Genomic DNA, 27464 nt, shown 5'->3' on the forward strand with positions numbered 1-27464 from the left:
AACGCACACCTCTGCGTCAGCACTGGTATTGCTGGTATTGCTGTCACTGTTCCCAAGGCCCCGCTCCCCCCCGACCATCCAGGGGTCTCTGGGCTGGGCAGCTCCTAGCCAGCCTTTCCCACAGACTTAGACAGCTCAGCAGCCGAGAGGCACAGAACTATGTCCCCTGTGCGTGGACACCAGCGAGAAGTGGCCCAGGCTGCACCAGGCGGTTTGGAGAAGACACTCCTTCTCCAGGGGCCGTACCCACATGGCGCTCCTGGCAACAGACCCCCCCCAGCGGATCCAGCAAGCCCTCAACCCCTGGTGTGCCCCAAGGGTCAGCCGCCTTCTCCTGCTGTCCCGTCTCAACCAGCTTGTTGGAATCCAATTTGTTCTTGGTGACAATGGCACCCACAGGGCTGACAGCTGTCCTCCGAGGGTGCCGGGCAGGCAAGGGGCCCCAGGGAGATGCAGGACGGTCCTGAGCCGCGGGCTGGGCAGCTCAGGGGGTCTCAGAGGCTCATTGGGGGCGGGGGCACCCCTTCAGCCTCCTCCTTCCAGCAGGGCCAGAATCCTCCTGCTTCCCCAACGCCTGGAGAGGGCTCAGCAGAGTCTCTCGAAAGCTCGTTTCAGGATTGTTGTTTATTTGTTTTTCAAATTAATAAAGTTCATTTTTTCCTGACTATAAAAATAATCCATGGAACTAGAAACACCCAAGTGTCCTACACCTGGGGCCAGCAGGCGACGGCAGTACCACCTGCGGGGTCCACTCCACTGCACAGAGCAAGAGACAGGCAGGCACTAGGCGGGGTCCCCGAGGGCCTCGGCAGCTGCTGGGAAAGCCCCCCACACACAGATGACCCCCCCTGCAGACGTCACCTGCAGGGACTCGTCTGCCCCACAGGGTCTGCTCCGCCCGCCCTGGACCTCGTCACCTGCCTCTGCTCCCGCTGCCTCGGCCTGGCCCGCAGCGGCCAGGACAGCCCACAGAGCCAGAAAGACGGCCCCGCGGCCCACGCCCAGCCAGGCCCCTGCTCCCTCACTCACAGCGACTCGCTGAGCACCTGCCGCGTGGCTGGCGCTGGGACACAACGTGGAGCCGCAGTGAGACTCAGCACCTGGCCCAGAGCTCATGGACAAGCAGGTGGGCAAACAACTTTCCAATCCCAAGTCTCCGTCATTGTGCCGCGGGGACAACCCCGGCTTCAAGTCAGGAGAAGCCTGCGCCAGGGCCTCTTGCTTTGGATCAGGGGACGAGCTCATCCTAACTCCCCCACAGGGACGCACACAGGCTTGCGCTTACACACGTGTGCACCCCCCATCACACAAGCACACACACACAAATACACACATACATGGGTGTACACACACACATGTGAGCACACACGTAATCCCCCACATGCATGCATATATACATGTGTGCACACATGCACACACATGCACACCCACCACCACACGATTGTGTGCACACATGTATACACATGTTCACACCCACCCCACATGAACACACCCGTGTACATGGGCACACGTGCACATGTGTACACATGTGCACATACCTACATGCATGTGCATGCCCTCCCACACACATTTACACCCACCCATGTCACACAAGCACACATGCGTATACAAGCATACATGTGCATATCTACCCCCATGTGCACACATACATGCACACGTGCACACGCATGCACCTGCACCCCTGGCACTCACCTGCTGCTGTGCACCCCTCACACTGGGCTGCCCTCCATCCCTTGGTCTCCCCGAGGGGCCCCTCCCTTCACCCTTATTGGGATCTGGCCCCAGGGTCTCAGGGCCCCGCAGATACTGCATGCTCCCGTCTCAATGCCACACCTGGGCCCCGGGGGCCCAGGACACTCCCCCCTGGCCCTCTGCTCCCTGTACTGGCACAGGGCAGCAGGCTCCTTGCTCCAGGGCCTGCAGGACGTGGCCCTGATAGGAGGCTGCAGGTGGCAGCAGCTGCTCTTGAGACTTCCTGCTCTCCTAGTCTCCAACCGTGTGGCCAGCACCTGGGCTGGGCCTGCCCTGACCACTGCAGGCCGCCCTCAGACCATCGCCCACACCCAGCCTCAGGAGCGCCCTCCCCTTGGCCTCCTGGAGCGTCCACGTAGCCCACGAAGCCCTGCACAGCCTCCAGCCTGCCCCATAGGCCCCATGTTCTGGCCACCCCCAACCGTTCCTGACCCTAAGGCCCTAGTGTGATCCCACACCCTGCACTTGCTGCTCCCTCATGAGCTACCACCATAGCTCACTCCCGAAGGTGTCCAGGGAGCGCCAGAGTGAACAAAGCAGCCACCCTGAGCTCCTCCTGCTACCAGCACCAGAGGCGGGAGCACTCCAGGCAGGAGCCTCCCACCCTCCCTCTGACTTGAGCACTGCAGGCCCCTGGCAGGAATGTTCTGCTTCCGACTCTGCTGCTTGGGCCCCCGAGGACATGGCCGGGGCGGCGCATGCACAGAGAGGCGCAGCGCCCACTTTGCAGAGGGCCACAGCCAGCTCAGGGGAACCCGCCTGAAGCCAGCCCTGAGCTTCAATCTGCTCCACAGGGTGACCTCTCTGCAGAGCTCCTGCCGACCTGTCCCCGAGTTTGTTGACTGTCACTGCAGAATTTAAGCTCCATGCAAGGTGGGCCCCTGTGTGCTCTGGTCACTGCAGAATCCTGGCTGCCCAGTAGGTGCTCAGCGAGGACGTGCAGTGACCGTGGCTGGGGAGAAGGGGAGGGTGGACCTGGCCTCTCTCTGCCAGAGGATCCAGCTGCCCAGATCATTAGGGAACATTTTTCCGACGGGACCCAGGAGGCACCTTGTACGCCTGGGGCCAACAGCTCGGGCCGGATGCCACTGTGGCCTGGACAGCACGCGGGGTCCAGGCAGTTCCCTGCTGAGTGCATCAGGGCCCAAGGGTCCCGGGCGGGTGTCCCCACAGGGAAGACGCAGGAGCTCAGGAGAGCTGGGGGCCCCGCCCAGCCAGGGCCAGCGCGGGGAGCTGGTGTGGAGGCGGTTCACGCCCAGTGTGGACACAAAAGGGTCCTTGTCCACCCCTGGTCAGGCCCGGCCTCCTGCTGGCCCCACACCCATGACTCCTGTTGGGCAATCTGTTTGCCTTTGGGGGCTGGTGAGGGCACAGAGGACAGAAACATGCATTACTTATCAACAGAACAGCAAATCTTGGAAATTCCAAACCACTCACTCACGGAGCCTCAAAACCATTTTATTTCCCCAAGTCTTACCCTGAGGGTCATGTGCCTAGAAGGCTTTCCACACGGCTGCCCTGGGAACTCCAGGCCACACTGTAAAACCCACTCAGGGCCCCGCTCACCCTGGGACCCACCCAAGGGCCCCCATTCACCCCAGGACCTGCCCAAGGGCCCCCTGCTCACCCCAGAACCCACTCATGGACCCCCCACTCACTCCGGGACCCACTCAAAGCACCTCTCCCGGCACTGCTCAGCACCCCAGACACCTTCCTCCCCTTCCTCCCACCATGCACAGCCCTGGCCACGCGGTCCTGCAGCCTCTGCAGGGTCCTGGTACCCTGCTGCCTGGGCGCTCACTCCCAGGGTGTTCAGGCCGATTCTCAGCATCCCGCTCAGCAAACTCAGGAGCAGGCCAGGCCCGGGTTCTTGTCGCAATCAGTGGCTCATCCTCGGGAATGGCCCATCCTCGGGGCCTCCCCCCGCCCACAGCACACCTCCATGACACCAGGGCCCCCTCAGGCCTCTGGGCCCCCGTTTCTTTGGGGGCCCTCCTGTGCCAGGAATGGGCTCAGCGCCAGTGGCCTCGGCTCTGTTGTGCCGGCGCCCACCAAGGCTCTCCAGGTTTGCATCCGGGCCCAGGACTGTGAGTCCACAGAGGAAGTCTGTGGCCCAAGTGCCGCCAGCTGCGTCCACCACCAGGCTATTTGCTCTTTGCATCTCTGGCAGGTTTGGGACTTTCTGAGGGCTCTCCACCACGCCACACGCACTCGGAGCTGGGTCCGTGTGTCCCTCGGCAGCCCCACACCCTTCCAGATCCCTGCCGGAGGCCCAGGGAGGGCGGACACCAGCTGCCTGCATGGCTCCCAGCCCGCCTGTTTGGCCACTCCTGTTTTGGGACCAGGCCCACGCCAGGCTGGGCTCTGCACGGCTCTGGCCTCTGGCAGGGGCCACGTCCACTCCAGTGCTCCTGAGGGGCACTCGCGCTGCAGGCACCCGGCCAACCCCGGACACCGCCTGCTCCTCCCACTCCCCCCCCCACAGCCCTGCAGGGGCCCAGGGGCCCCGCCCCAGCCCGCGTGCCGGACAGGAAATCCAAGTCAGCCTTCAAGGCTACCGCGCCTGCACCCAGTGCCTGGGCCCTCCGCCCTGCGTCGCTGCCTCCCAAGCCCCTGGGGCAGCAGCGGGTGGCTGGACATGTCTTCTCCAGGCCCAGGGTCCTGAAGCCTGAGGTCCCTTCAGCTCTGCTCGGCCGTGTCACAGCATAGTGTCAAAGGGGCCGTGGGGGGAACCCTGCAGGGTGTGAGCAGGAGGCGTCCAGAGTCCGGTGCCAGAGGCCTGGGAAGCCGTGGGACCAGGCCGGTGGGAGAAGGGCTGCTGGGGTGGCCCCCGATACGCTGCCCACGCTTAAACACTACCTCGGTGCAGGGCAAACGGAGCCGGCGTGGCAGACACGCACCAGCCACAAGTACGCGTCCTGCTTTGTGACTCATGCGACCCATTTCACACGGAGGACACTGAGGCCTGTGCCCACAGCAATAGGCCCAAGCTGCCAAGCCCTGTCCCACTGACCCGCCTCACATGGACACCCCGCAAAGCATCTGAGCAGCCAATGGGGGCAGCCCCCGTCCCTGCTGCGAGGGTCCTTCACGGCTTATCTAACGAGAACATCAACAGAACCTCAATTAAAGGCGGGGCCACGTCGCCCTCTCCCACCTCCGTGGAGGACAGGCCCTACCGACCCCAGCACCGGCTCCGCCCGCACCTCTCCCTGTAAAAAGGTGAGAGGAAACAGTCTCAAGGGCACACGTTTTTATCATAAGGTGCGGGCCCCGTCACCGTCAAGCCCTCTTTCTTACTGACATTGCATCCGTTTCGTCCTCCCCAGATGCCCGTGCAGCCGGGATGGCCACGTGGGACCACAGAGAAGCCTGGCAGGGCCTCTGCCTGCTCGGAAGCCCAGCATGTGGGAAGAGGAGGCAGCTTCGGGGAAAGCCGCACCTCCCAGAGACCTCCCTGCACCGGGCAGCTGTCTGCCACCAGATGTCCTTCCAGGGACTGAGCCTGAGTCCGTTATATCAGGCACCTTCATCCCATGACCGCTCAGAGCAGCTCCTGCCACCTGGTCCCCAGGTCCGGGTGCAAGTTACTCCTCACTGCTCACAACAGCTGGACAAGACTCCTCCATGCAACAGGGTACCAGGGAGGGGCCCCAGGTCAGGCAGAGCCATCTGTGGACCACTGTGTCACTAACCCAGGGGATCTTGGAGCCAGGGTGCTGACCCAAAGAGGGGCCTGGGCATCTGACCCAAATAACCCCCCAGCTGAACACTGGTCCTGCAGAAGCCACACATAGGCTGTGGTTTCAGGCTGTGTCTGCTTCTCTCATGGGCGGGTATAATCTCAGTGGCCCCATGTGTGGTCTCACGTGTGGCCCCAGGGCACCAGCAAAAGCCATGGTCAGGCTTCCCTGCATCTCCCAGCTGTACCTGCTCAGCCCCGGGGCCAACCAGCCGCCACCCCCCTCTTGGCCCTTCAGCTCGGGAGAGGAGGCGTCAGCCATGGCCCCAGAGCTATGCCTGGGTTGCAGGGCACCGCTCAGGCAGAACGAGGCGCCTCTTCAAACCCATGAGATATTATGGGGATGACGTTGTGGACGGGGCTGCTCTCTTCCCGCTCCGCTGCCCAAGTGACAGCCCGGAAGGAGGGCTCGGGTTTCTGCATTTAGAAATACTGTCTCGGCCTGCAAATTTTTCTGCAGCTGCCTCTGTTTATACATCTTGGCTGAGAGGAATCCTGGCCTGGGAACAGCTGTTCACGGCGGTATCTCTGGGAGACACAGATACACACTCACACACACATGCACGTTTCTATTCTTTGCAAAAGGAAAGAAAAGAAGACACGACAGCAGGGAACTTCCCAGCAGCCCATGGGACCCTCCACTGGGTTCACTCAGATGCTGGGCCAAAGGGCTGGACCTGCAGGGAACAGGCAGGTCAGGGGAGACGGACATGGGGCTGGGACCCTGCCCTGGGAGTCCTCAGCCAGCTTAGTAGACACGAGACAAATGCGAGTATTTAAGGCATGTCCCAGTGGATGTGGCTCCAGAAATTCCAGCCGGGAAGGAGCAGGAAGGGCAAGAGCCTCCTCAGAAAAGACGGCCCGGCCAGCATCTGACTCAAGCCCCAGGCTGCCTGGCTTCAGTATAATGTCCCCTCAGAGGCCTGGACCCACAGTCAGAGACCCTGGACTCGCGTCCCCTGAAGCCTGCTCACTGTTAATGTCAACACTTTCTGAGCCTCACTTTCCTCCTCTGTGAGGAAAGTTGATAATAGAAATAATACCCACACCTGGGTAGTCATAAACGTCAAATGTCAAATGACATCATGTGTGCTAAAGAGCTCTGTCAACCACCCACAACCATCAAACGCCCACAGCCACCCAACTGCCTGCAGCCACCCAACTCCCACAGACACTGAACTCCCAGACACCCAACTCCCACAGCCACCCAACTGCCCACAGACACCCAACACCCACAGACACCCAACTCTCACAGACACTGAACTCCCAGACACCCAACTCCCACAGCCACCCAACTCCCACAGACACCCAACTGCCCACAGACACCCAACTCCCACAGCCACCCAACACCCACAGCCACCCAACTCTCACAGACACTGAACTCCCATAGACACCCAACTGCCTACAGCCACCCAACTCCCACAGACACCCAACTGCCCACAGACACCCAACGCCCACAGACACCCAACTCCCACAGACACCCAACTCTGGTTGGGTTCCGGGTTCCTACTGGGTGCCTGTGTGTGCTTGGTTTGTGGGGATTCATTGAACTATTCACTTACGATTTGTGCACATTTCCATATGAATGTTATACTTCAATAGAAATGTAAATTTTAAAAAAGGTGAGAGAAGAGGAAGAGATGAGGAATTATTATATGTTGGCAAAATTAAAGTTTTATTGGATTTTAGTAACACTTATAATATTTAATCTTGATCTAATGCAGTCTCTCTTTGCACAACATACAGAAAGAGCAGTCCCAAGGGAGACTGGTGGGGGAATTGATTAACCATAAAGATTGAAACTCTTCACTACCTTTGTCAACCCAGGCACTGAAAAAAGGTGTTGGGTGTACATGGAATATACGTCTTATTGGGGTGTTGTAATGGGGTGACCTGTATCCCCCAAAAAGAGATGCTGAAGTCCTAGCCCAGAACCTCAGAATGTGGCCTTATTTGGAAACTGGCGGGGCCTGGTCCCGGGAGCCTGCCAGGCAGACCCTGTTCACACCGTGCCCTCAGACCCTCGGCCTTCAGGGAACTTCAGGAGCCCCCGTCCGGGGATCACAGGAGCTCATTGAGCCGGACTCAGAATGAGCCACTTCAGACCTCCCTGAGCCTGACCTTCAAGCTTTGCTTTCCTTTCGCAAGCAGGGCCAGACCTGCAGGACGTCGGCAATCCCCATGTTCAGAATTCGAGGTGGTGTTCTCCTTCTTACCGTTGATTTCTCTCAAAGCTTCCACAGGCACGTCTGTTCCTTTCTTTCCTCAGTGACACCAAAGACACGTTCCATCCTGGCCGTGCACAGAGGCAGAGGGCGTTTCCGCTCTGAGGAGGAGGCTGCGAGGAGCCTTCAGACCCGCCAGGCCAGCCCAGTATGGCCTCCCGATCCCACACAGCCGCCGCTCCAGGACACCAGTCTCCCTCTTCTCGCTAACATTGGAAGTGGAAACTTAAAGCCCAGGAGTGTCCAGACATTCAAAGAACAAGGATTAACCCTGGGGAGGGAACCACAATGGCTCGCGGAGCTCCTGCCAAATCCACCACTCAACTCATCCTGGGAATCCCGACCTTTCCTCCCCTGAGATGCGACAGGGTGGCAGGGACCTGCGGCCTCAGCCTCCAGGCTCCCAGGGCCTAAGGAACCCCAGGCCCAGACGGGGCAGCGATTGGAGCAGGTTGCACAGACGGCGTGGGTGACCTGGGACGTAACCTGGCGTCAGTCTTCTACTCTTCAGGTGCCACATGGCTCTGCCTGGACGTCCCAAGTGGCCCGGAGCCCTCACTCCCTCAACACCCAGCGGATGTGCTTCTTCGTAACGCCTCTTACGTATCCCCAGCCTGTCCACGCTGTCTTCTCGCCTGAACCCGACACAGCCTCCCGCCTCTGCCTCCGCCCGTTCTGCACGGTGGCAGGAGCTGGCCCTCGCCGCGCCAGCACTGCTCTGGGGAAACTCCTGGCACCCGGGCCCCAGCACCCACAGGACCCGCCTCTGCCCCTCCCTGGCAGCCGTGCCTCAGCTTCCCGCGAGTTCAGTGTCAAGTCCAGGACTGTCCGGCACGCTCTGCAGTGGGGGTGTGCCCGTATCCGCCGGCGCAGCATGGACACTAGAGAGACGAGCGGAGTGTAACTTTACCGCACCGTAACAACTTCCCCTTACATAGCCACAGACTGTGCCGGCTGCAGACAGCCCACAGTATGGGACAGCGAGGACCTGGCCCCGTGGAAACCATTCAGTTTTGGAGTCAGCCAGCCTTCCCGAATACGGGGTGCTCCTCTGGCCAAGGGTGACGTGACCTTCATATTGACTCTCAGTCCTCAGCTACAGAAAGATTTTGAGACTTCCTCCTGAACACCTAGGGGGCATAACCTCCTCCCCAGCCGGACCCTCCCCAGCGGTGGGCAAATCTTGTGTGCTCCCCCTACCTGCTCATCGTGTCACTCACTCTGTGCACCTGTGGCCCCAACTCTGAAGCCGGCCCCAACTCTGAAGCTGGCCCCTCACTCCCTAGGACGCCTCAGACGACACACGTTGTGTGAGCCCCCCCTGAGCAGCGAGGGTGTGATTGTGAGGACTGTTAGGCGCACCTGGAGTGGGGCCGCCCAAGTCTGGAGGTCTGAGCCCCTCGCGGCTTCTCCAAGGGCGCCGGGTCTGAGTCACGTCTGCAATTCCAGCCCTTGGCGCGAGGCCAGGCCCGGGAGCTTGGTAAGTGCTTGCGGAATGGCCAAATGAACATTTCTGCCAGGAGGCAGCCACAGCTAGCGTCGGGAGCAGCCGTGGGCAGGCCTGGAAGTTCCTTTCCGAGAAGCAAGTTGGAATTTGTTGCCAAGAACCCACAGGGTTGGCTGCGTCCACCCAGCTCCACCTCCCACCTGCTCCCCCAGCCTCGTGCAGCCGGATCGCTGGAGCCGTTTCCTCAACCAGCTCCGTGGGGTTCAGGCCTGGAAGTGGCTTCGAGACCTCTTTTAACAATGCCCTTGGCCGGGCGCGGTGGCTCCCGCCTGTAATCCTAGCACTCTGGGAGGCCGAGGCGGGTGGATCGCTCGAGGTCAGGAGTTCGAGACCAGCCTGAGCAAGAGCGAGACCCCGTCTCTACTAAAAATAGAAAGAAATTATATGGACAACTAAAAATCTATATAGAAAAAATTAGCCGGGCATAGTGGCACATGCCTGTAGTCCCAGCTACTCGGGAGGCTGAGGCAGTAGGATCGCTTAAGCCCAGGAGTCTGAGGTTGCTGTGAGCTAAGCTGACGCCACGGCACTCACTCTAGCCTGGGCAACAAAGTGAGACTCTGTCTCAACAAAAAACAAAAAAAAAAACAATGCCCTTGTTGACAGATGGGTAAACTGAGTCCCAGGGAGGTCAAATGGCAGGGATGGCTGCCTCAGGCCTGCGCCCTGTGAATGTACCACTGTTTCCAGAAGCCAGCCCCATTCTGCTGACTGCCATGTCCGGCACCACTGTTTCCCCAACATATATATTTTTTCAATGTTAAAACTTCAGTACTGCACCAAAAGCACAAGCAACAACAATAAATAAATAAACCTGACATCCTAAAAATTCAAAGCTTGTGCTTCAAAGGACACCATATTTGGGATAAGTCTTGCATTCGGAATATACAAAGAACTGTTTCAACTCAATAACAAAAAGACAAATAACCCAACTAAAAAATGGCAAAAGCTATGATTAGACATTTCTCCCAAAGATGTACAAATGGCAACACGTACACGGAAAGATGCAATCATTAGTCACTAGGGGCCGGCAAGACAAAGCCACCAGGAGAGACCCCTGCACACCCTCCAGGACGGCTGTAATTACACAGACAGATCACAGCATGTGTTGGCAAAGGTGTGGAGAAATCGGAACTCTCATACGTTACTGGTAGGATTATAAAACGGTGCAGTCACTGCGGAAAACAGACTATCCGTCCCTCAAACAGTTAAACACAGCTATCACACGATCCAGCAGCCAGCCACTCCTAGGTACACGTCCAAGAGACCCGAAAACATACGTCCACACAAACACTTGTACAGACACCTTCAAAGCAATATTATTCATAATAGTCAAAAAGCCGGAGCAACACAAATGCCCATCAAGAAATGAATGGATAAACACATGCGGTCTATCCATGCGATGGAATATTATTCAGGAATAAAAGGGGTGCCGTACCGACACAGGCGACAGCACAGGTGAACCTGGAAAACACCAGGTTTAGTGAAATCAGCCAGTCACAGAGGACAATGTATCGCATGATCCCATCTATATGAAAATGCAGAGTAAGCAAATTATTATTAAAGAGAGACAGACAGTAGCCTAGCGGCCGTCTGGGGCTGCAGAGGGGCTGCGGGGGACTGAGGAGTGATGGCTAAATCGCAAGGGGTTTCTTTCTGGAGTGAGGAACCCGGCTGGCATTGGCCGTGGGGCGGGGTGTGCAGCCCCGGCAGTGTACTGAAAGCTGTCGAACTGCAGACTTTCAGTGGGTGAACCGTACGGTATGTGAATTATATCTCAATAAAGCTGTTTTTAAAATAAAAGTAAACACTTTAACTCTAAAGCAAGAACATCCAGGAGCTCAGGGGCTAATGTGCTCATTATATGTGTCTTTCTATGTCTATTAAAAATATATAACCTGGCCAGGCGCGGTGGCACAGGCCTGTGGCGGGAGGATCCCTTGAGTCCAGGAGTTGGAGGCTGCAGTGAGCTACGATCACCCACTGCACTCCAGCCTGGGCGACAGGGTGAGACCCTGTCTCAAAAAAAAAGTTTTTTAAATAAAATAAAAATATATAACCACTAAAACTTTAAACAGTCACCCTCATGCCACATACGTGACACTCTGGGGGACCCCCGGGTCTGCCCCCTCCTTCAGACTCTCCACTTACATCCTTTAAAATCCCAGAGGAAAAACACTGTGGGCATCTCATTATTTCCTAATAGTGTATTAAGAACTTACAAAGCTATTATGAGCTCGCAGAAGAAAGTCCGTTCTTAAAGAGAACTATTAATCATGGACTTTAATTTCTTAATGCTACGGTCATAAACCGCAGCTGCTTCTGTATTGAAACCGCAGCCACTGGGGAGCAAGAAACGCACGGCCCCCAGGCCCTGGCCCGGTCCGAAGGTCGTCGGGTGTGAATGGCTGCAGCAACAGGACCACAATCCATGACAGGCCGCGGTCAGCGGAGGAGGGTCTGGGTGCCACGAAATGCCCAGGCTGGGAGGGGGGTGGAGCAATGTCGATGATTTGTAAAACGCCTGCCCTCCAGCCCATGGTGTGAGGTCCCCACTTCCGCCCCCGCCTCCCCCGTGTGCTCTGCGGGAAGAAGGGGCCGGGCCGGCCTCTGGACGCCCATGGCCTTGCTCTGGCTCTGGTCAACCTTGAACACCTCCTTTCCCTTCCCAGCCTGTTTCCCCAACAGCTGCAGGATTCTCAACCCTGTTCCCACAGCCACAGACTGACCCAGCCTCAACCTCCCCACTCAGCCATGCCTCACATGGGCCTCCGCGAGCGCTGGCACAGCCCTGCCCCAGACTGTTTGTGGCCCCAGACTTCAGACCAGCTCCGGAGGCCAGGCCCTGCCCAGCGGGGCTCCAGAGAACTCGGCCCCTCCCATGGCCACAGTGGGGAGGCCGGGAAGTCTGGGCCGGGCCTTGGGCTCCACTCTTCACAGCGTTGCATGAGGGTGAGGCAGAGCACAGAGGTTCTGGTGCTGCGCCCTCAGCACAGAGCCCGGCCCAGGGCGCAGCTCACGTGACGCCATTGTCGCTGCTGCTGTTACTAACCACAGCCGGACATTCTAACTCCTCAAAGGTGAGAAGCGGAGCCTCGGGGATTCTCACAGGGAACCCAGCAGGAGCACAACCAGAACTGGAGTCCAGCCTGCTCTGCTCCCCACTGGGTGGGCGCCCTGAGTCCCCACGACACACTGTCCTGTCCCTTGGGGCAGCAGGGCCACCCTTCCAGCCAGGGGCAACTTTCCCAAGCAGCTCAGAATATACCTGACTTTGAAAAATGCATCCGCCAGACGAGAGACATAAAAGTGTCTCTTGAAGCCAAGCCTGTGCCCTTGACGCACGGCTGAAGGGGACATGGAGACGCTGTCACTTCGGCCATTGTCCGGATTCCTGCAGTTGCCCTGGAAGGGCCTGGCCACCAGCAGCCTGTCCTGCCTGCCCCGAGCTCCGCACACCACGTCCTGATAATGAGGTTTCTTAAAATAGCTCCTTTGCGTGTATGCAGGAGTCTGAGAGCTGCCTTCTCACTCTCTGACCCTCCTCACCCAGGTTCAGAGCCACCAGGCGGTGGCGCGGGCTCGTGCACAAGGCCAGTTATACGGCCAGCAGCCAGCTGTCCACCACCCCCAGGCCAAGCCCCTCGTGTCCCTCCCAGGCCAGACACACATAAGGAGGGAATGAATTTCACTTCCTCACACAGAAACAGGAAAGGAAGCATGCGCAACCTCACACCCAATATAGATAGGCCAAGCCCACCGCCACCCGCTGCCAACAGCTCTGGGCCTCTGCACACTCCTGGCGCCTCCTCAGACCTGCGGGGACGGGCAACACGCTCAGCTCGGGGCAGGGCATCTTCCCAGAGAAGTTGGAGCCCGGAAACAAAGCCCAGCTGCAAACACACGCCGTCAGCCACAACTCGCAAGCTAGCAGCTATATTTTGTTTGACTGGCAAAGTATTTATTTTAAATGTTTCTGAATTAATTACCAACCTTTTTTAAATTTGAAGATTAAACAGGGGGAAAAAAAATCCATGTTTCTAGCTTTTCTTGAAAATTAGGAATCAGGCCAGATGGCCAAGATCTGGTGAACCAAGGGACAGCTGGCACCACGGGTCCCACACCCTGCAGCCTGCCACCCACCCCGCAGCCAAGCCCCTCTCCCGACGACTGGCCCATCCTTACAGGTGTTTGGGTTTGCAACTCTCTCGCCAGCACAAAGTGGCCTTGCCTGGGCCTGGTAGAGATGGCAGGACAGCCTTGTACCCCAGGGTACCCGAGCCCACATCACACACCGCAGACTCTGAGTCTCCCAGGTGGCTTTCAAATTTCCCTCCATCAAACTTTCATGTGTCACGAAGTGCTTCAGTATTGATTTTGGTGACATAGTTTCTGTTTTATCCAGAGCATGGCAAACTGGTCTGTGGCCAAACCCAGCCTGTCATCTAGTCCCACAAATAAGCCGTGTTGGAACACCCCCCCCCATCACGTCACACTGTCTGGCTGCTGTGGGGCCAGGACGGCCCCCTGGACAGTTGAGAGAAACCACGTGGTCTCAAAGCCTGGCATAGCTACAGTCCAGCCCCTCATCGGTACTGCGGGCAGGTCCTGGGTGCACAGGAAATGTGCAAAGGTCACCTCTCTCAGAGAGGCATTCTTTGGTGTCCGCATTCCAGGTTCCTTGTGTAAAATACAAATGCTTAAGCTCGACCCAGCAGTGGGTTTCCAAACCCATAGCTGAGGGTGGGAGGGCGTCATGGGGGAGGAGAGGCAGTGGGGGTTCAGGTCACTTTCCCGACAGGCACTCGGGGTCCGTGCACTTTCCACCCCTGCACAGCCGGCCGCACCCCACACCCCGCCCCACCGCCCTGGGCACTCACTTCATGGGCTTGAACAGTGCTTGCCCGTGGTTCCGGAACGTCATGATCAGCTTCAGCTGGGTGCCGCCCGACTTCATGGCTGCAGGGAGGGAGAGAGAAAAGGTCACGCGCTGCACGCCTCCACTTACCCCACACACCCACACAGACCTCCACACCCCGACACACCTGCACACACCTACACACCTGCACACCCTGACAAACCTAGGCACACCCTGACAAACCTACACACACCCGGGAAGGGCCTGGGTGAGCCGCCAATCATTCCCGAGGATGCTGGATTCTCCAAGAATTCTCTAACCTCAGTTTCCTCCTCTGTTAAACGGGCTCAGGACACCTGCACAGCCTCCCTCATGGGGCCGTCATGGGACTAATATCAAAGTGGCGCATGCATCACAAAGCCCGTCAACACCTCCAAGAGCCGGCCTGCAGGGTAGGATGGCGACCGACCGCAATCCATCCCAGGACCTTTGCGAGGACTAAGGGAGCACCTGGACCAGCTGCCACACGGAAGTCCCTCAACATTCCCAGTGGCTCTCACTGCCCCTGAGTGCACAGCCCAGACACCGGCCTGGCCACTGCTCCGTTCCCTTTGAGCTGGTGTCTGCTCCAGCCGCTGCCCCAGGCTCGCTGTGCTGTGCTTGACAGTGCTGTCCCCAGTGCACAGGAGACGGGGTTGGACGCGGTGCCCCCAGAGCACCACGTGGCCAGGTCTGTTGGCGACACTCTCCAAGGCTGTGCCCTCCTCAGGAGGAGGCGGCACACAAATCTCACCCCACTGCACGCTGGAAATACTCTGAGGGCCCAGCCCCGGGGGCAGGGGAGTGACGCACGTGACCCCACGCAGAAGAAGGCTGTCCCCCTTCCCAACCAGCACCTGGCATGCTGAACGACTCGGCAAGCTGCTTACGATTTTATTATTAAGCAAGCCATCCCATGGATCATTTACACTCTATAAACCATTCCCTTCTGGAAAACACGGATACAAGCGCATGAGTTTCCAAACTTGGGATGCATGAACAGGCCCCCAAGGCCCAGTGGGTACCTTTCGGAGAGCAGAGCTCCAGAAGATTTTAATTTTCTATTTTTTCCTTAACTATGCTTTCTAAATTTCTACACTGAACATGGACTACATTTTTAGTAAGATTTTAAAAAGTCACGATTAAAAAATCTGTGGCTCGATTAAGCTCCATTTGATGTCCCCCATTCCCATTTAATAAGTGGGGTCACTGGAGTCAACTGGTCCTTCCAGGGACAGCTGGGGACAGCGCATCAGCTCCTTCCTGGCTCGTAATCCCGGTTTGCTAAATAACAAAGTATTGTGCAAATGTGGTTGTTGTGGTCATTCTCGCTCTAGAAGCGAGTCCCGTCTGCACTGCCCTCCCCCGACGTCACCGCTGTGGCACTGCCAGCCTCTCCCACGGAGCAAGCACACGCCTAGACATTAGCGGGCATCAAAATCTCACAGGGACTAGGGACTCGCCACACTTCCTGCCTGGGCCCACCACTCAGTCTTCCGAGTCGGTCTATTGCCAAAAGACATTCGGAATTCTCTAAAATCAGTCCTGGTCTCCCTGCAAAAGCCAACCCCTGAGCTGCCCCGAGGCGTGGCACAGGCCCACAGTGTTCCCTGGGGTGGGTGGGAGACGCAGCTGTCCCCAGCCTGTGCGCCAAGCGGATAGTCCCCACTCTGCCACTGCAGAAAGGGGGCCGGGCAGGTAGCAGAGTGGTGACACAGACTCGGGCTCAAGGATGAGGGCACAATTTGGGGTTTTCTTCTTAAAGACAGACCAAAGGTCATGAGTGGAGGGAATCTTGCTCATCACGTGGGAGAAGCCAGGCGTGGCGGCAATGGCCCCAGCTGGTGGAGACACCTCCCCTGTGGGCCTCTGTGCCTCCCAGTGGATGGGGGTCAGTCAAAGTCGGGTGGCCTGAGCCTGGGAAAGACCCAACGCAGGGGCAATCCCACCAAGGCCAGGCTGGGTGGGGGCTGTCCTGATGCCCCCATAGTGACGAGGCTCTGTTACGAGCCCCTCAGGGAAGCGCCTGCTGAATCTCCCTGCCCCACCCGCTCCCCATGTCCCCAGCTGCCTCTGCAGCCACCACCAAGTCTCAGTCACTGCCAAACCTCCAGGCCTGGCTCCCCGGTGCAGCCCCACCCCACGGCCACACCTCCGCTCCATGCACGTGGGGAGGGGCCCACAGCCTTCCCTACACTCTTCCCCCTCCCTGGCCACCTGCCATCTGTAGGCCAAACACGGCAGCTCTGCGTCTTCCCTGGCGCCCTGTCCCCAGACAGACGTGAGAAGACACGACTAAAGAACACTAACCACTGGCAACGTGCAGCACTCGCCACACGTGTGGACGCACAGTAACAGAGCGCCCCGTGCTTTTACTTCACCCTGGACGCCAGCGGGCTCTGCTCTTTCCCTGGAACACGGCACAGCACGGAGGACATTCTAACATGCAGTCGCCGCCCCAGCACATGGTGACGTTTCTCATGAATATAAACTTCGTGCATAAAAGAATAAGATTGTTATCATAGAAATGTTGATGGGCTTCGGCGCCTGGTCCCAATCTGTGTGACCCTGGCCAGTCCCCAGACCCCCAGCCAGCTCTGCAACCCACCAGGAATTCCCCAAAGGAAGGACCGAGAGCAGCCCTGGGAGGAGAGAGACGGCCCTGAAGTAAAAGGTGCGTGGCCCGGAGCTGGGGGATGGGGGTGACCGGGTCCTGGGACATTGGGCGCAGCCACCACTCAGCCTTGGTTCTAGTGGGAACTTGGGCCAGCACCAACTGTCTCCCCATTTCTAACAAGAACCCACCTGTATTTGGATGGGCCGTCCCCTAACTTTTAGATTAACAACCCCATTTTTGAAAGGCCCGTGGACCACACAAACATGTCCCAGGTGAGACCCTGCCCAGTGGTCAGTGGGGGCCTCCAACATTGCTGCCATTGGCCTTGGTCATCTCATCTGTGAAGCCAACCAGTGACTGTCCTTGGGGGTCATGGTCAGGTGGTCCAACTTTTCCACAGCCACTGTCTGAGGGTCATGGTGAAGCACCATTATTCCAGGAGATTAACTGGGACCCCCGTCTGTGCTGGAAGCAAGGGCCTTGCCCAAGGATGGCTCCAATTTGGAGATCGTGACTCCAGCAGGGCTTAGGTCACCCTGTCCTCTCCTGCGCTGCCCCACACACCCCGGACTGGAGAGGAGGTCCGCCTACTGCCCCAGGTTCCAGTGCCACACAGAGCCCTCTGTGCCACTGTCCTTGGGCATTGAGGGACCCAGTCCTGTAAAAAAAGGTGTATCTGCCTGCCGGTCGAGGTGGGCACCGAGGCCTGGCACTGGGTCGGCTGGAGCTGTGGGCACCTGCTCCAGTGTGAGGAGCCAGGAGAGGCTGACCAGGAGCTGACGCCTGCCCTGGGCTCCCCGTGGGGCCAGGTCAGGCCACCCCAACTCCCGTCCATTATGCACCACCCTCGGGTGCTTTCGCTGTAGCTGCCTCCTGCCTGGGCTGGTATTTATGCCCATTTTTCTTTAAGCAGGTCCCTTTTATGTTGGAATTATATTTACTTAAAAGGGAAACTGCAGCATCGCCACAGTGGGGACCATATCCCTCCCTGTGACTATTGGCAGCGCCTCAGAGAGCCCTCCTGTGGTTTCCCAGGCACTCACAACCACGCCTGCTGTCTCTGCTCAACCCAGAGGGGGCAGGTGCCGGGGGGACCCCAGTCCTCACCAGCATGGGCTTTCGTTCCTGATGCTCCATCAGCGGCTGGAAAAGGGTTGAACAGGGGCTGAGCTGTCTGCCGCCTTCTCCGCACAACACCTGAAATCACCTTTTCCAGAGGGGTCGCTCTCCTCTAGGCACGACCTAAGCCCCTCGGCGCTGGGGCCTCAGGCACCCAGCTAATGGGATATCTTCAGTTTTCGCTCGCCAGGTGGGCAGAGCCAGGTTGTGGAACTGTAGCCTGCAGTGGCAGCAGGGAGGGGACCGTGGCCTCTCTGGGCTGGAACTGCCTTCCAAGAAGTCTCGCCTCTGACTAATTAGACGGGGAGCTCCCCCCAGGTACCCACAGGCAGCTGCCCCCGCTGAAGGCCTTTGTTCCTCGAAGCTCGGCCGGCCAATTAGTCCCGGATTTTAGCTGGATTCATTCTTCCCCCTTTTGGCAGATCAATTAGTGTCAGAGACTTCTGTCCCGTGGAGTCGCTTCCCTTTGTTCAGGCACGTTCTCCCAACCTCGGCTTTGTCTGCTCTGGGTGGAGCAATTGTGAAGCCTATGTTTCAAGCCAGAGGCTGCCCAAATCCTCACACGCCTGTGTGACTTTTTTTTTTTTAAAGTAATTCCAAGTAGAGAGTCGTTAATTGTGTCATTTATTCTTTGCATCCATAATCGTGCATGATAGCGATTTAATTATCACCGGCCCCAGCTGAAAGCACTACACGCCTGACTCCAGGCTGAACAGAGGTAGATACTGTCGGGAGCCTCTTCAAAGGTGGCCACGCCAGTTACCAGGCAGCCAGGAGCCCGGCTATAAATAAATCTCTGCTGGCCATGACCACCGCGCTGTGGACCACACAGAGCTCTGTGAATTGGATCAAGTGGTTCTGAACAGGGGAGATTTAATGGAACCATTCTGAGCAGGCTTTGGAAACTCACAGGCATCACTTTCCAACACAACAATATTTCCGAGCGCACGTTTAATAGTGAGATGAATAACTGAAGATTAAAGTGACCACCCGGGGGCTGGATGGCCGAGAGGACGGAACCCTGAGCCAAGAGCAGGAGGTGCTAACCTTGGGCACGTCTCTCTTGGAGGCTGGGGTTGCCCCAGTTGGGGAACAGTGGCTGGAAGGCAGGGCTGGCCTTCGAGGGCTCCCCCTATTCTGGGTTACAGCAGTGCTGAGGTCTTAGGGCAGCAGGCAGCTCCTGCCCAGGGGACCCAGCTCCACGCCTGCCTGGTGGCTCAGCCAAGCCCAGGGCCGAGGCAGGGGCTGCTGTCTCAAATGGCCAGGTTTTCACCAAAACCTACAGCTGGATGTCCACACTTAGAAGGACCTGCAGAGGTCGGCTGGGCAGCACCCAGTGGGGGCAACCCCTCCAGGAGAGCCTGCACCCCCCGGGGACACAGCAGCTGCAGACCAGGAGACCTGGGCCTCGACGTGGCAGCAGCTCCTGTCCCACTCTGCTCCCAGGTGAGGGTTTCCTGCTTCCTCGGGAGATAGGCCTCTGCACAAGCACGAACTCACCTGTGAGTGTCCCCAGGTCCAAGGTAGCAGGGGAAGGAGGGCCCAGCGTCCAGGCTGAGACCCTGACAAGGAAACAGGCGTCCGTCCACCCGGCCCTGGTTTCCCTGAGAGAGGAGCCTCGGCTACCCAGGAACACTGCCCCTGCTGGACCCTCCCGGCAGGTGGCTGCCAGGCTCTGCTGTCCCCTCCTTAGTCATTTGCTCATTTCAGCCTCTCAACGACCCATGAAGCAGTTATCACAGGTCCACGTTCTTTTTCAAAATCTTTGGGGGCAGAAGGGTTTGGGGATTACCAATATCCCAGATGACTCAAAGCACCTGTGGAGCGCGCGTGCTACAGACCACGCAGAGCCCCGAGGAGTCTGGGGCGGAACCCCATAATCAAACACACGCCTGTTCCTCAGAGGAGCATGTGAGATTCACTCTAGGAGAGGGAAATACAGATTTATAACAAGCCTGGACAGTTGAGGTTTTGCCTCCAAATAAGTTCAGGGTGAGTCAGGTTTTGCTGTCAAATGGGTTTTGCTGGGATTTCAGATTTGCAAGTCAGAGGTTATGGGGTCTAGATGACAACCACCCCCATGTTCCAGGTGAGAAGCCAGAGGCACTAGAGGGTTAATCTATTTTCCCAAAGTTGCTCTGGCCGGTGACCGGTGCAACCGGGCCGCACACCAGACCCTCTGGTGCACATTCTACCATCCTGCCTCAGCAAGAGGCCCCATCCGCCACCCTGCCTTCCCACACTGCCGGGCACCTGCAGAATGACAGAACAGCCAGCCAGTCCTGAGACCGGCCCCACCCCAGGGAGACTGGAAGAGAACCAACTGGGCCAGCGTGGTCTAGGAGATCAAAGGGGAGCAGCTTGGGCGGCCCCTCTGCAAGCAGACAGGCACAGGATGTGACCAGGGCACACCGCCAGGCCCAGGCCACGCCAGCGCCCCGGGGCCGGGATTCCCTGGCAACAGGCTCTGTCCACCGCGCTTCAACGTCAGGCAGCCTGGGCACCATTGCCCTGGATAGTCAGATCAAAGGGGGTAGGGGTGCCCCAAGGCCAGCACATGGGGACAGACAGAGGACCCCCAAGGTGGGCAAAGCTGCCCAGAGGCCCAGGAGGCTCTGTCCTCTCCCTGCAGCTGCTCTCTAGCTCCTGGGCACAGAATTCCCACACCTCTGCACAGAGCAGTTGCCCCATGTGTGCTGGGAGGCTGACCGGTCCCTGAAGGATACAGGACACTGCAGTGCCCGCCAAGGGCCTGGTGACCTTTGGAGTCCACGAAGCCCCCTCTATGCAGACCCTGCCCTTACACACGAGGGTGGTGGTGGAAGCCCGGGCACGGGCGCTCGTTAATGTTTTACAAGCTTGCTCACATGCACCGTCTCGCCCCATCCTTTCCGTGTCCCTGCGCAGCAGGACCCACTGACAGACGGGGAAGCTGAGCTGCGGAGAGGCTCTAGGGTGAGCACGGCACTTCCCCAAAGTCCTTTCCACCTGTGCGGTGCTGCTCTCATCCCCTCCCTCCTGTGACAGACGCCTTTCGCTGGGGAGGCTTCCTCACCCACACCCTGCAGAGCCCTCTCCTCTCCAAAGCACCCGGCACCTCAGTGTCTTCCTACGACTGTCAGGTCCACGGAGGCAGCAGACTGTGTTGAGGCTGGATCCACCCTCAACTCCCCGCTACCCAGAAGGGGCCAGAAATGCAGATGGTGCCCAGTAAAATGTGCTGGAGGGACACGCAAGCTGGTCAATGCAGCAGATATTCCCTTAACGTGCACACCGACTCTCAGCAGGAGAGGCACTCGGCCGTGGCTGTGTGAGACAGCCCCCAACATAGCCCCCAGCACAGCCCCCGACACCCCCCAGCACACCCCCCAGCACAGCCCCCAGCACAGCCTCCAACACAGCCCCCAACATAGCCCCCAACACAGCCTCCAACACCCCCCAGCACAGCCTCCAACAGCCCCCAGCACACCCCTCAGCACAGCCCCCAACACAGCCCCCAGCACAGCCCCCAACACAGCCCCCAACACAGCCCCCAGCATAACCTCCAACACCACCCAGCACAGCCCCCAGCACAGCCTCCAACAGCCCCCAGCACAGCCTCCAACACGACCCAGCACAGCCTCCAACAGCCCCCAGCATAGCCCCCAACACAGCCCCCAACACAGCCCCCAGCACAGCCTCCAACAGCCCCCAGCATAGCCCCCAACACAGCCCCCAACACAGCCCCCAGCACAGCCTCCAACAGCCCCCAGCACAGCCTCCAACAGCCCCCAGCATAGCCCCCAACACAGCCCCCAAAACAGCCCCCAGCACAGCCTCCAACAGCCCCCAGCACACCCCTCAGCACAGCCCCCAACACAGCCCCCAGCATAACCTCCAACACCACCCAGCACACCCCCCAGCACAGCCCCCAGCACAGCCTCCAACACCCCCAAGCACAGCCCCCAGCACGGCCCCCAACATACTCCCCAGCACAGCCCCCAGCACAGCCCCCAGCACAGCCTCCAACACCACCCAGCACAGCCCCCAACACACCCCCCAACACACCCCGCAGCACACTCTCCAGCACACCCCCCAGCACACCCCCCAGCACAGCCCCCAGCACAGCCCCCAACACACCCCCCAACACACCCCGCAGCACACCCTCCAGCACACCCCCCAGCACAGCCCCCAGCACAGCCCCCAGCACAGCCCCCAACACACCCCCCAACACACCCCGCAGCACACCCTCCAGCACACCCCCAGCACACCCCCCAGCACAGCCCCCAGCACAGCCCCCAACACACCCCCCAGCACAGCCCCCAGCACAGCCTCCAACACCACCCAGCACAGCCCCCAACACACCCCACAGCACACCCCCCAGCACAGCCCCCAGCACAGCCTCCAACACCCCCCAGCGCAGCCCCCAGCGCAGCCCCCACCACAGCCCCTAGTACAACCCCCAGTACAGCCCCCAGTACAGCCCCCAGTACAGCCGGAAGCCTTCTGGAGCCCTGCAAGGGGTGGCAGGGAGGCAGAGCCTCTCATGGGGAGGCATGGGGTGGGGGAGGTGTTCGGATTCCTCCTGGGCAGCAAGTACGGAGGGAGGAAGACCACCACCTTGGCCCAGCCAGCCCTCTTCCCCTAGGGCACACTGATCATGAGATGGCCAGGGAGCTGCAGGTTCCTCCTGTCTCCCCACAGCAAGGTGAGCGCCCAGCAAGCAGCTCAGCACCGGGCAGGGAGATCCAAAAATAGCCTCTGAAGAAGAACTTGGGAAAACCTACTTGCAGCCAAATAGGTAACGCCTGACTCCCCTGTGTCAGCAACTGCACAGAACCCCAGGTTACCGGACCCTTTCAGCACCAGAATCGCTTTCGAGACACACATGAAGACATTGACTGCCCTCCGGTTCCTCCTGGCCCCTTCTACCGCCCCACGGCCATGTGCACCCAGGGCAGCTCCCTGCAAAGCCTGGGGGAGCAGTTCTTCCCACCAGAGGGCCTCAGCCCATCCCCCACTGCCTCTCCAAGCCACTGGTGACTAATGGGGACCTTCACAATCGCCTACAAGCTCAAGAACAATGGCACCAAACTTCACGCTCAGAAACTGCTGCTGATACATTTTCCTGAAATCAGCAATTGGATGCCCTTTTTTGTCCGAGTCAGCAGATCGCAAAGTACTTGGAGATGCTGCCTTCAAACTACTCCGTCCTGGACAGCCAGGCCTCCGTCCTGCACAGTGGACCCTGCTATGTCCTGTCCACAGGAAGCTGCACAGCACCTGGCTGAGCTCTGATGGGAAACTGGTTCAAAGCCACGAGGAGCAGCCTCCCTGGCTCTCAGCCGTGTCTCCCCACCAAACAGGGCGTGTGCCGAAAAGCATAAAGAGAGCCCTGTGCACAGGCTCTTGAGGGAGAGGAGCCACCAGGCACACCCCTCCATTCCTTCACCCATGGAGGGGAGACCTTGGGGTCTAGTTGGCGCCCCCAGGACCACCACAGGTGAGGGAGCAGAGCTCAATGCCAGGGTAGCTGTGGCATCTCTCGCTCGCTCATCTTGCAACAGAATGGCAGCACACCCACTGCGGAGAGCTCGCGAGTGAGGCACCCGTCCCTCCTTCAGAGGCCACGCGGGCTCCTCAGCCCCCACCACCTGTGCAAACCACCCCCAATGCTCCGGCAACGAACGAGTGATAGCTTCCCAGCTCTCTGCAAGGAGAAGCCAGCCCGAGCAGCCCTGGCGCCGTCTCCAGCACTCAGACCCCACCATGAAACTCACCTACCCACCCCAGGGGCACCTACCCACACTGGTGATCTTCTGCGAGCTGAGATCGTGCAGCAGGGCTTCGATGGCCGGGTTACGTCTGGAGTACAGCTCGTACCGGTTAATGCCGATGTGGAATTTGAGCCAGTTGGGATAGGAGTCCGCAGCCACCTCCCCAGTGCTCAAGAGCCCTTCACCTTCGGCACCTTCATGTGGCCTGTTGACAATGAGACGATCCAAAGTCAACAAAAAGGACAGAGCAGCAAGAGCTCGGTGAATGAGAGGACTGATCGCTGACACCAACGTCTTGAGTAAGTGCAGATGTATGGAGGTGCCTCTGCTCAGGGAGGGCCCTGCGATGTCTGCACTTTCTCCTGTGGCTATTGTTCTACCAACTAATAACACACCTACAGGCCTGTAATTCTTACTTACCCGTGGGAGACGCCACGGACAGCTATAACTACAGCAAGACTCATCCCAGAACGTCAGCACCGTCCCGCTACCCCGCCACGTCTGTCCTGGGGTCACCCAAACTGCCCAGCAAGTATGATGTCACCGGGGGGTGTGAGGGGCTGTCAGCACTTCCCGGGAGCGGAGGAGAGAACTTGTCTTTGACCACAGACACACCCCGTCTGTCAGAAACCTTGCCCAAGCTCTCTGCTTTTGTTCCGACAGCCAGGGATGGGAGTGATGCAAGACGCTAAATTTGATTTTAATGAGGGCAGTCTGGGTGGGGAGCGAGCGAAGAGGCAGCCGTTCTCTCCAGCCCGCCTCCAACTGAGGGCCTGCTGCCACAGGGCCTGCCCCCACATCTCTGGGGGCAAGGGACTGCTCTGGAGCAAGGACAGACCCTCCTCTGGCCTGCTGGCCCAGAAGGAACATGGAACTTGTCCCAGCTGTAATTCACCTGCAGCTGAGACCCTTTCGGCCCAAGTCTTGTCCTGCAGTGGACACGAGGGTGGGCTAGAAGCCTCCAGGCTCCACTTCCCTGACCACGCTGGGCAGCCCATCTCCCGCTGTGGCCACTGCTCCAATTCTCAAGTTTCTGGGCATTTCCTTGAACCTGGCCAGCAGGCACAGCTCAGAGGCTACCAAATAGCCCAGCATGCTCAGACAGAAAACACCAGGCCTGGCCAAATTTCAGGGGAGAAAGGATTTCCAATGAGATGTTTTGGAAGCCTGGCCTTCCTTTCTGTTGCTTGGGTAACCTCCTGCAGGTAGTTATTTATTCTAACCTTGCTGGTGGTTAATATTTCACTATTCTGGGTTGCAGCATCTGCCCGTTTTGATCTGTGCAGCTGTGGGAAGGGCCTTGGGGGGAAGAGTTTAACCAGGACAGTTTAAAAAGATGCTCCTGGGGTGGCTTCTCGCCATTTATTGAAGCCATGGCCCCTCTGCAGCGGGCACCCCCGCCTGCACCCTTGCTGGAGAGCCTCTCTGTTGTACTTACTGCTGCCGGCACACTCCCCTGCTAGTGCTGTTCTCAGTGAGGACTTAAAAGACTCATTAGGCACATCGGACCTTCTCTGAGGTGTCCACCAAGACCGACATCGCCAAGTACCTGAAAGCCCAGCAGCCAGCACCTTCCCAGGGGAAGGCAACTCATTCACTCACTCCCCAAGTCCCCAACTCATTCATTCATTGCCTGACTCCACTTCCCAAGCCAGGCTGGCCAGCACTCTTTCTCCTAAGTGGGGCCCAAGTACTGCTCTGGCTCCCAGGGTCCTGTCTGCCTCACACAGCAGAAGCCACGGGGAACAGCAGCCCTTCCCAGGAGGTGGGACTGGAGACAAAGGCAGCGCCCAGAGCAAGAGGCATGCTCCCAACCGCACAACACTCCCCTGCCCCGGCCGCTCCCCTGGGGGCTCCCGCCCTGGGGGTCTCTGAACCAGTTGTACACAATACCTTGCACTCTCACTCACCAGACCGGGTTCTCTGCCACCTTAGGGCTAACCCTGGCGTCGCTGTTCACATTAAACAAGACATCGTCCTCCGTTAGCGGCGGAACAGCCACTTGGTAAAGCGGGTGTTCAAACAGCCTGGCCAAGAGGGAACCGTCCCCGCCTGGGCCAGGGGGCGGTACCGCCCGCCGGGGGCCCGGGTCTCGAAGCAGCGGCCGGTGCGCAGGGTCTCGCTGTCGCGGGGCGCCGGGATCCTGGCCCCGCAGGGCGCGCTCGGCCGGCTCGGCTGCGGGCGGCAGTTTCTCCAGTGAGTGGGACGTGAGGTTGGAGGAGGGGTCGGAGCTGAAGTCCTGCAGGATGCGCAGCGTGTGCTTGTTGGGCCAGCCCGCGTCACCGGGGGCCGAGGCGGCGGCCGGGGGCTCCCCGGGGCGGCCCCTTGCCTTGGCCCAGCCGGGAGCTGCCACCTCGGCAGCGGGCTGCGCGCAGGAGCAGCCGGGCTCCCCGGAGGGCCGCGCAGCGCGCCGCTCCAGTTTGGGCAGCAGGTCCAGCACGATGTGCAGGGCGCAGGCCACCAGGAACACCATCAGGATGAGCACGCGGAACCTGCGCACCAGGATCATCTTCATGGCCGCGCAAGCGAGCGGGCCTCGGACCCCAGCAACCTCCTGGAGCGCTCTCCGCCCGCGCCCCTCTAGCTTCGGCTCGTCACGAACGCGGCGCTGCCTCGCGGGTCAAGGTCCATCCGGCGCCCGAGCAGCTACCAGCTCCAGGGCTGTTCCCGGGCCCGGACAACGTGCAGGGCGCCTGCCGCCAAAGCGCCGGCTCTCCGGGCCATGTCGGGACCGTTCCCTCTTAGTCTCTCCCGGGCGGCCGCGCCCTCGGCGGCCGGGCCCACTGGCCCGCGTCCTCCTCTGAGCTGGGAGCGCGGGGAGCAGCTGGCCAGGAGGCAGGGGGAGCAGCCGGGTGAGGCCCCGCGCACCCAAAGGCCAGCGCGGGTCTCCGGGGCTGCGGCCGCGCTCATCAGGCGCTCAGGGGCCCCACGCGGCAGCCCATCCCGGCCGGGGGCGGTGGCGGCGGCTGGGCGAAGCGACCCGATCCACAGTGCGGTCCTCTCCGCGAGCTTCGTGGCCCGCGCTAGGCGCTGGGCGGGCAGAGAAGGGGCGGCTCCTTCGGGCAGGGCTCTGCTCCCTCACGCTGCGGCCCGGAGATGGGGACAGGGAGGGCTCAGGGCCGCGGGGACAGAGGAAGGGGAGGGGGCGGGGAGCGGGAGGGGGGCGCACGGAGCGGCTGGCGAGGTCCCCGGCAGGTGCAGCGGCGGTCTCGGAGCGCAGCTCCCGCACAGCCGAGCCTCGGCGCCCCGCGCCCCGGGCGGGCAGATATCCGAGCACCGCGGAGCCGCCCCCCGCGTCAGCGCCCGCAGATTGGCGGAGCCGCAGCCCCGCGAGTCACGGCTGGGCCCGGGCCGGCTCCGCTCCCTCTCTCCTTTCTCCTCCCATCGGCCGCGCCCCGCGATGCCTCTGCAGCTCCCGGCCCGCTAAGGAGAGGGCGCCTTCCTCCGCGGTTTGCAGAGCGCGGAGACCCGCGCGCGGCGGGCGGGCCCTGTCGGGCGGCTCTCGGCCTGGCCGCTGCGCTAGGACCTCCGCCGCCAGCTGCAGCCTCTCGGCTCCTCCCCAGATGAGCCGAGGCCCAGAGCCCAGGCCAAGTCCCTCCCCGGAGCCGCTGGGCGTCTGCGCCGCCGGATGAGCCCCCGCCGGGAGGCGACCTTGTGCCCCACGGCCGGTCTCGCGGCCCCACAGCAGGCGAGGAAGAGGAGGAGGAGGCAAAGGCGACAGGACCGCGGCCGCGGGAGAGGCCAGAGGAGCGCGATTTGGGGACCAAATCCAGAGGGCACAAGCAGGCGGCGAGGCCCCTGCACCCGGCTGGGCCCCACCCCACCCCAGGGGGACCACGCCTGCGCCTT

The 27464-nt window shown here is 59.8% G+C and overlaps 1 protein-coding gene across 1 annotated transcript in view; it reads right to left on the bottom strand.

Moving 5' to 3' along the window:
- Positions 1-27140, bottom strand: part of FAM20C (FAM20C golgi associated secretory pathway kinase) — a 46134-nt gene extending 18994 nt beyond the window's left edge. The window contains exons 1-3 of the mRNA XM_069485878.1: positions 25526-27140; positions 23642-23820; positions 14107-14185 (exon numbers count right to left, since the gene is read on the bottom strand). Coding sequence (XP_069341979.1) covers positions 14107-14185; positions 23642-23820; positions 25526-26130 — 863 coding nt within the window. The 5' untranslated portion in view covers positions 26131-27140. The remainder of the gene's footprint in view (positions 1-14106; positions 14186-23641; positions 23821-25525) is intronic.
- Between the last annotated feature and the right edge of the window lie 324 nt (positions 27141-27464).

The sequence above is a fragment of the Eulemur rufifrons genome, chromosome 14 (assembly GCF_041146395.1).
Source record: "Eulemur rufifrons isolate Redbay chromosome 14, OSU_ERuf_1, whole genome shotgun sequence".
NCBI classification, from domain to species: Eukaryota; Metazoa; Chordata; class Mammalia; order Primates; family Lemuridae; genus Eulemur; species Eulemur rufifrons.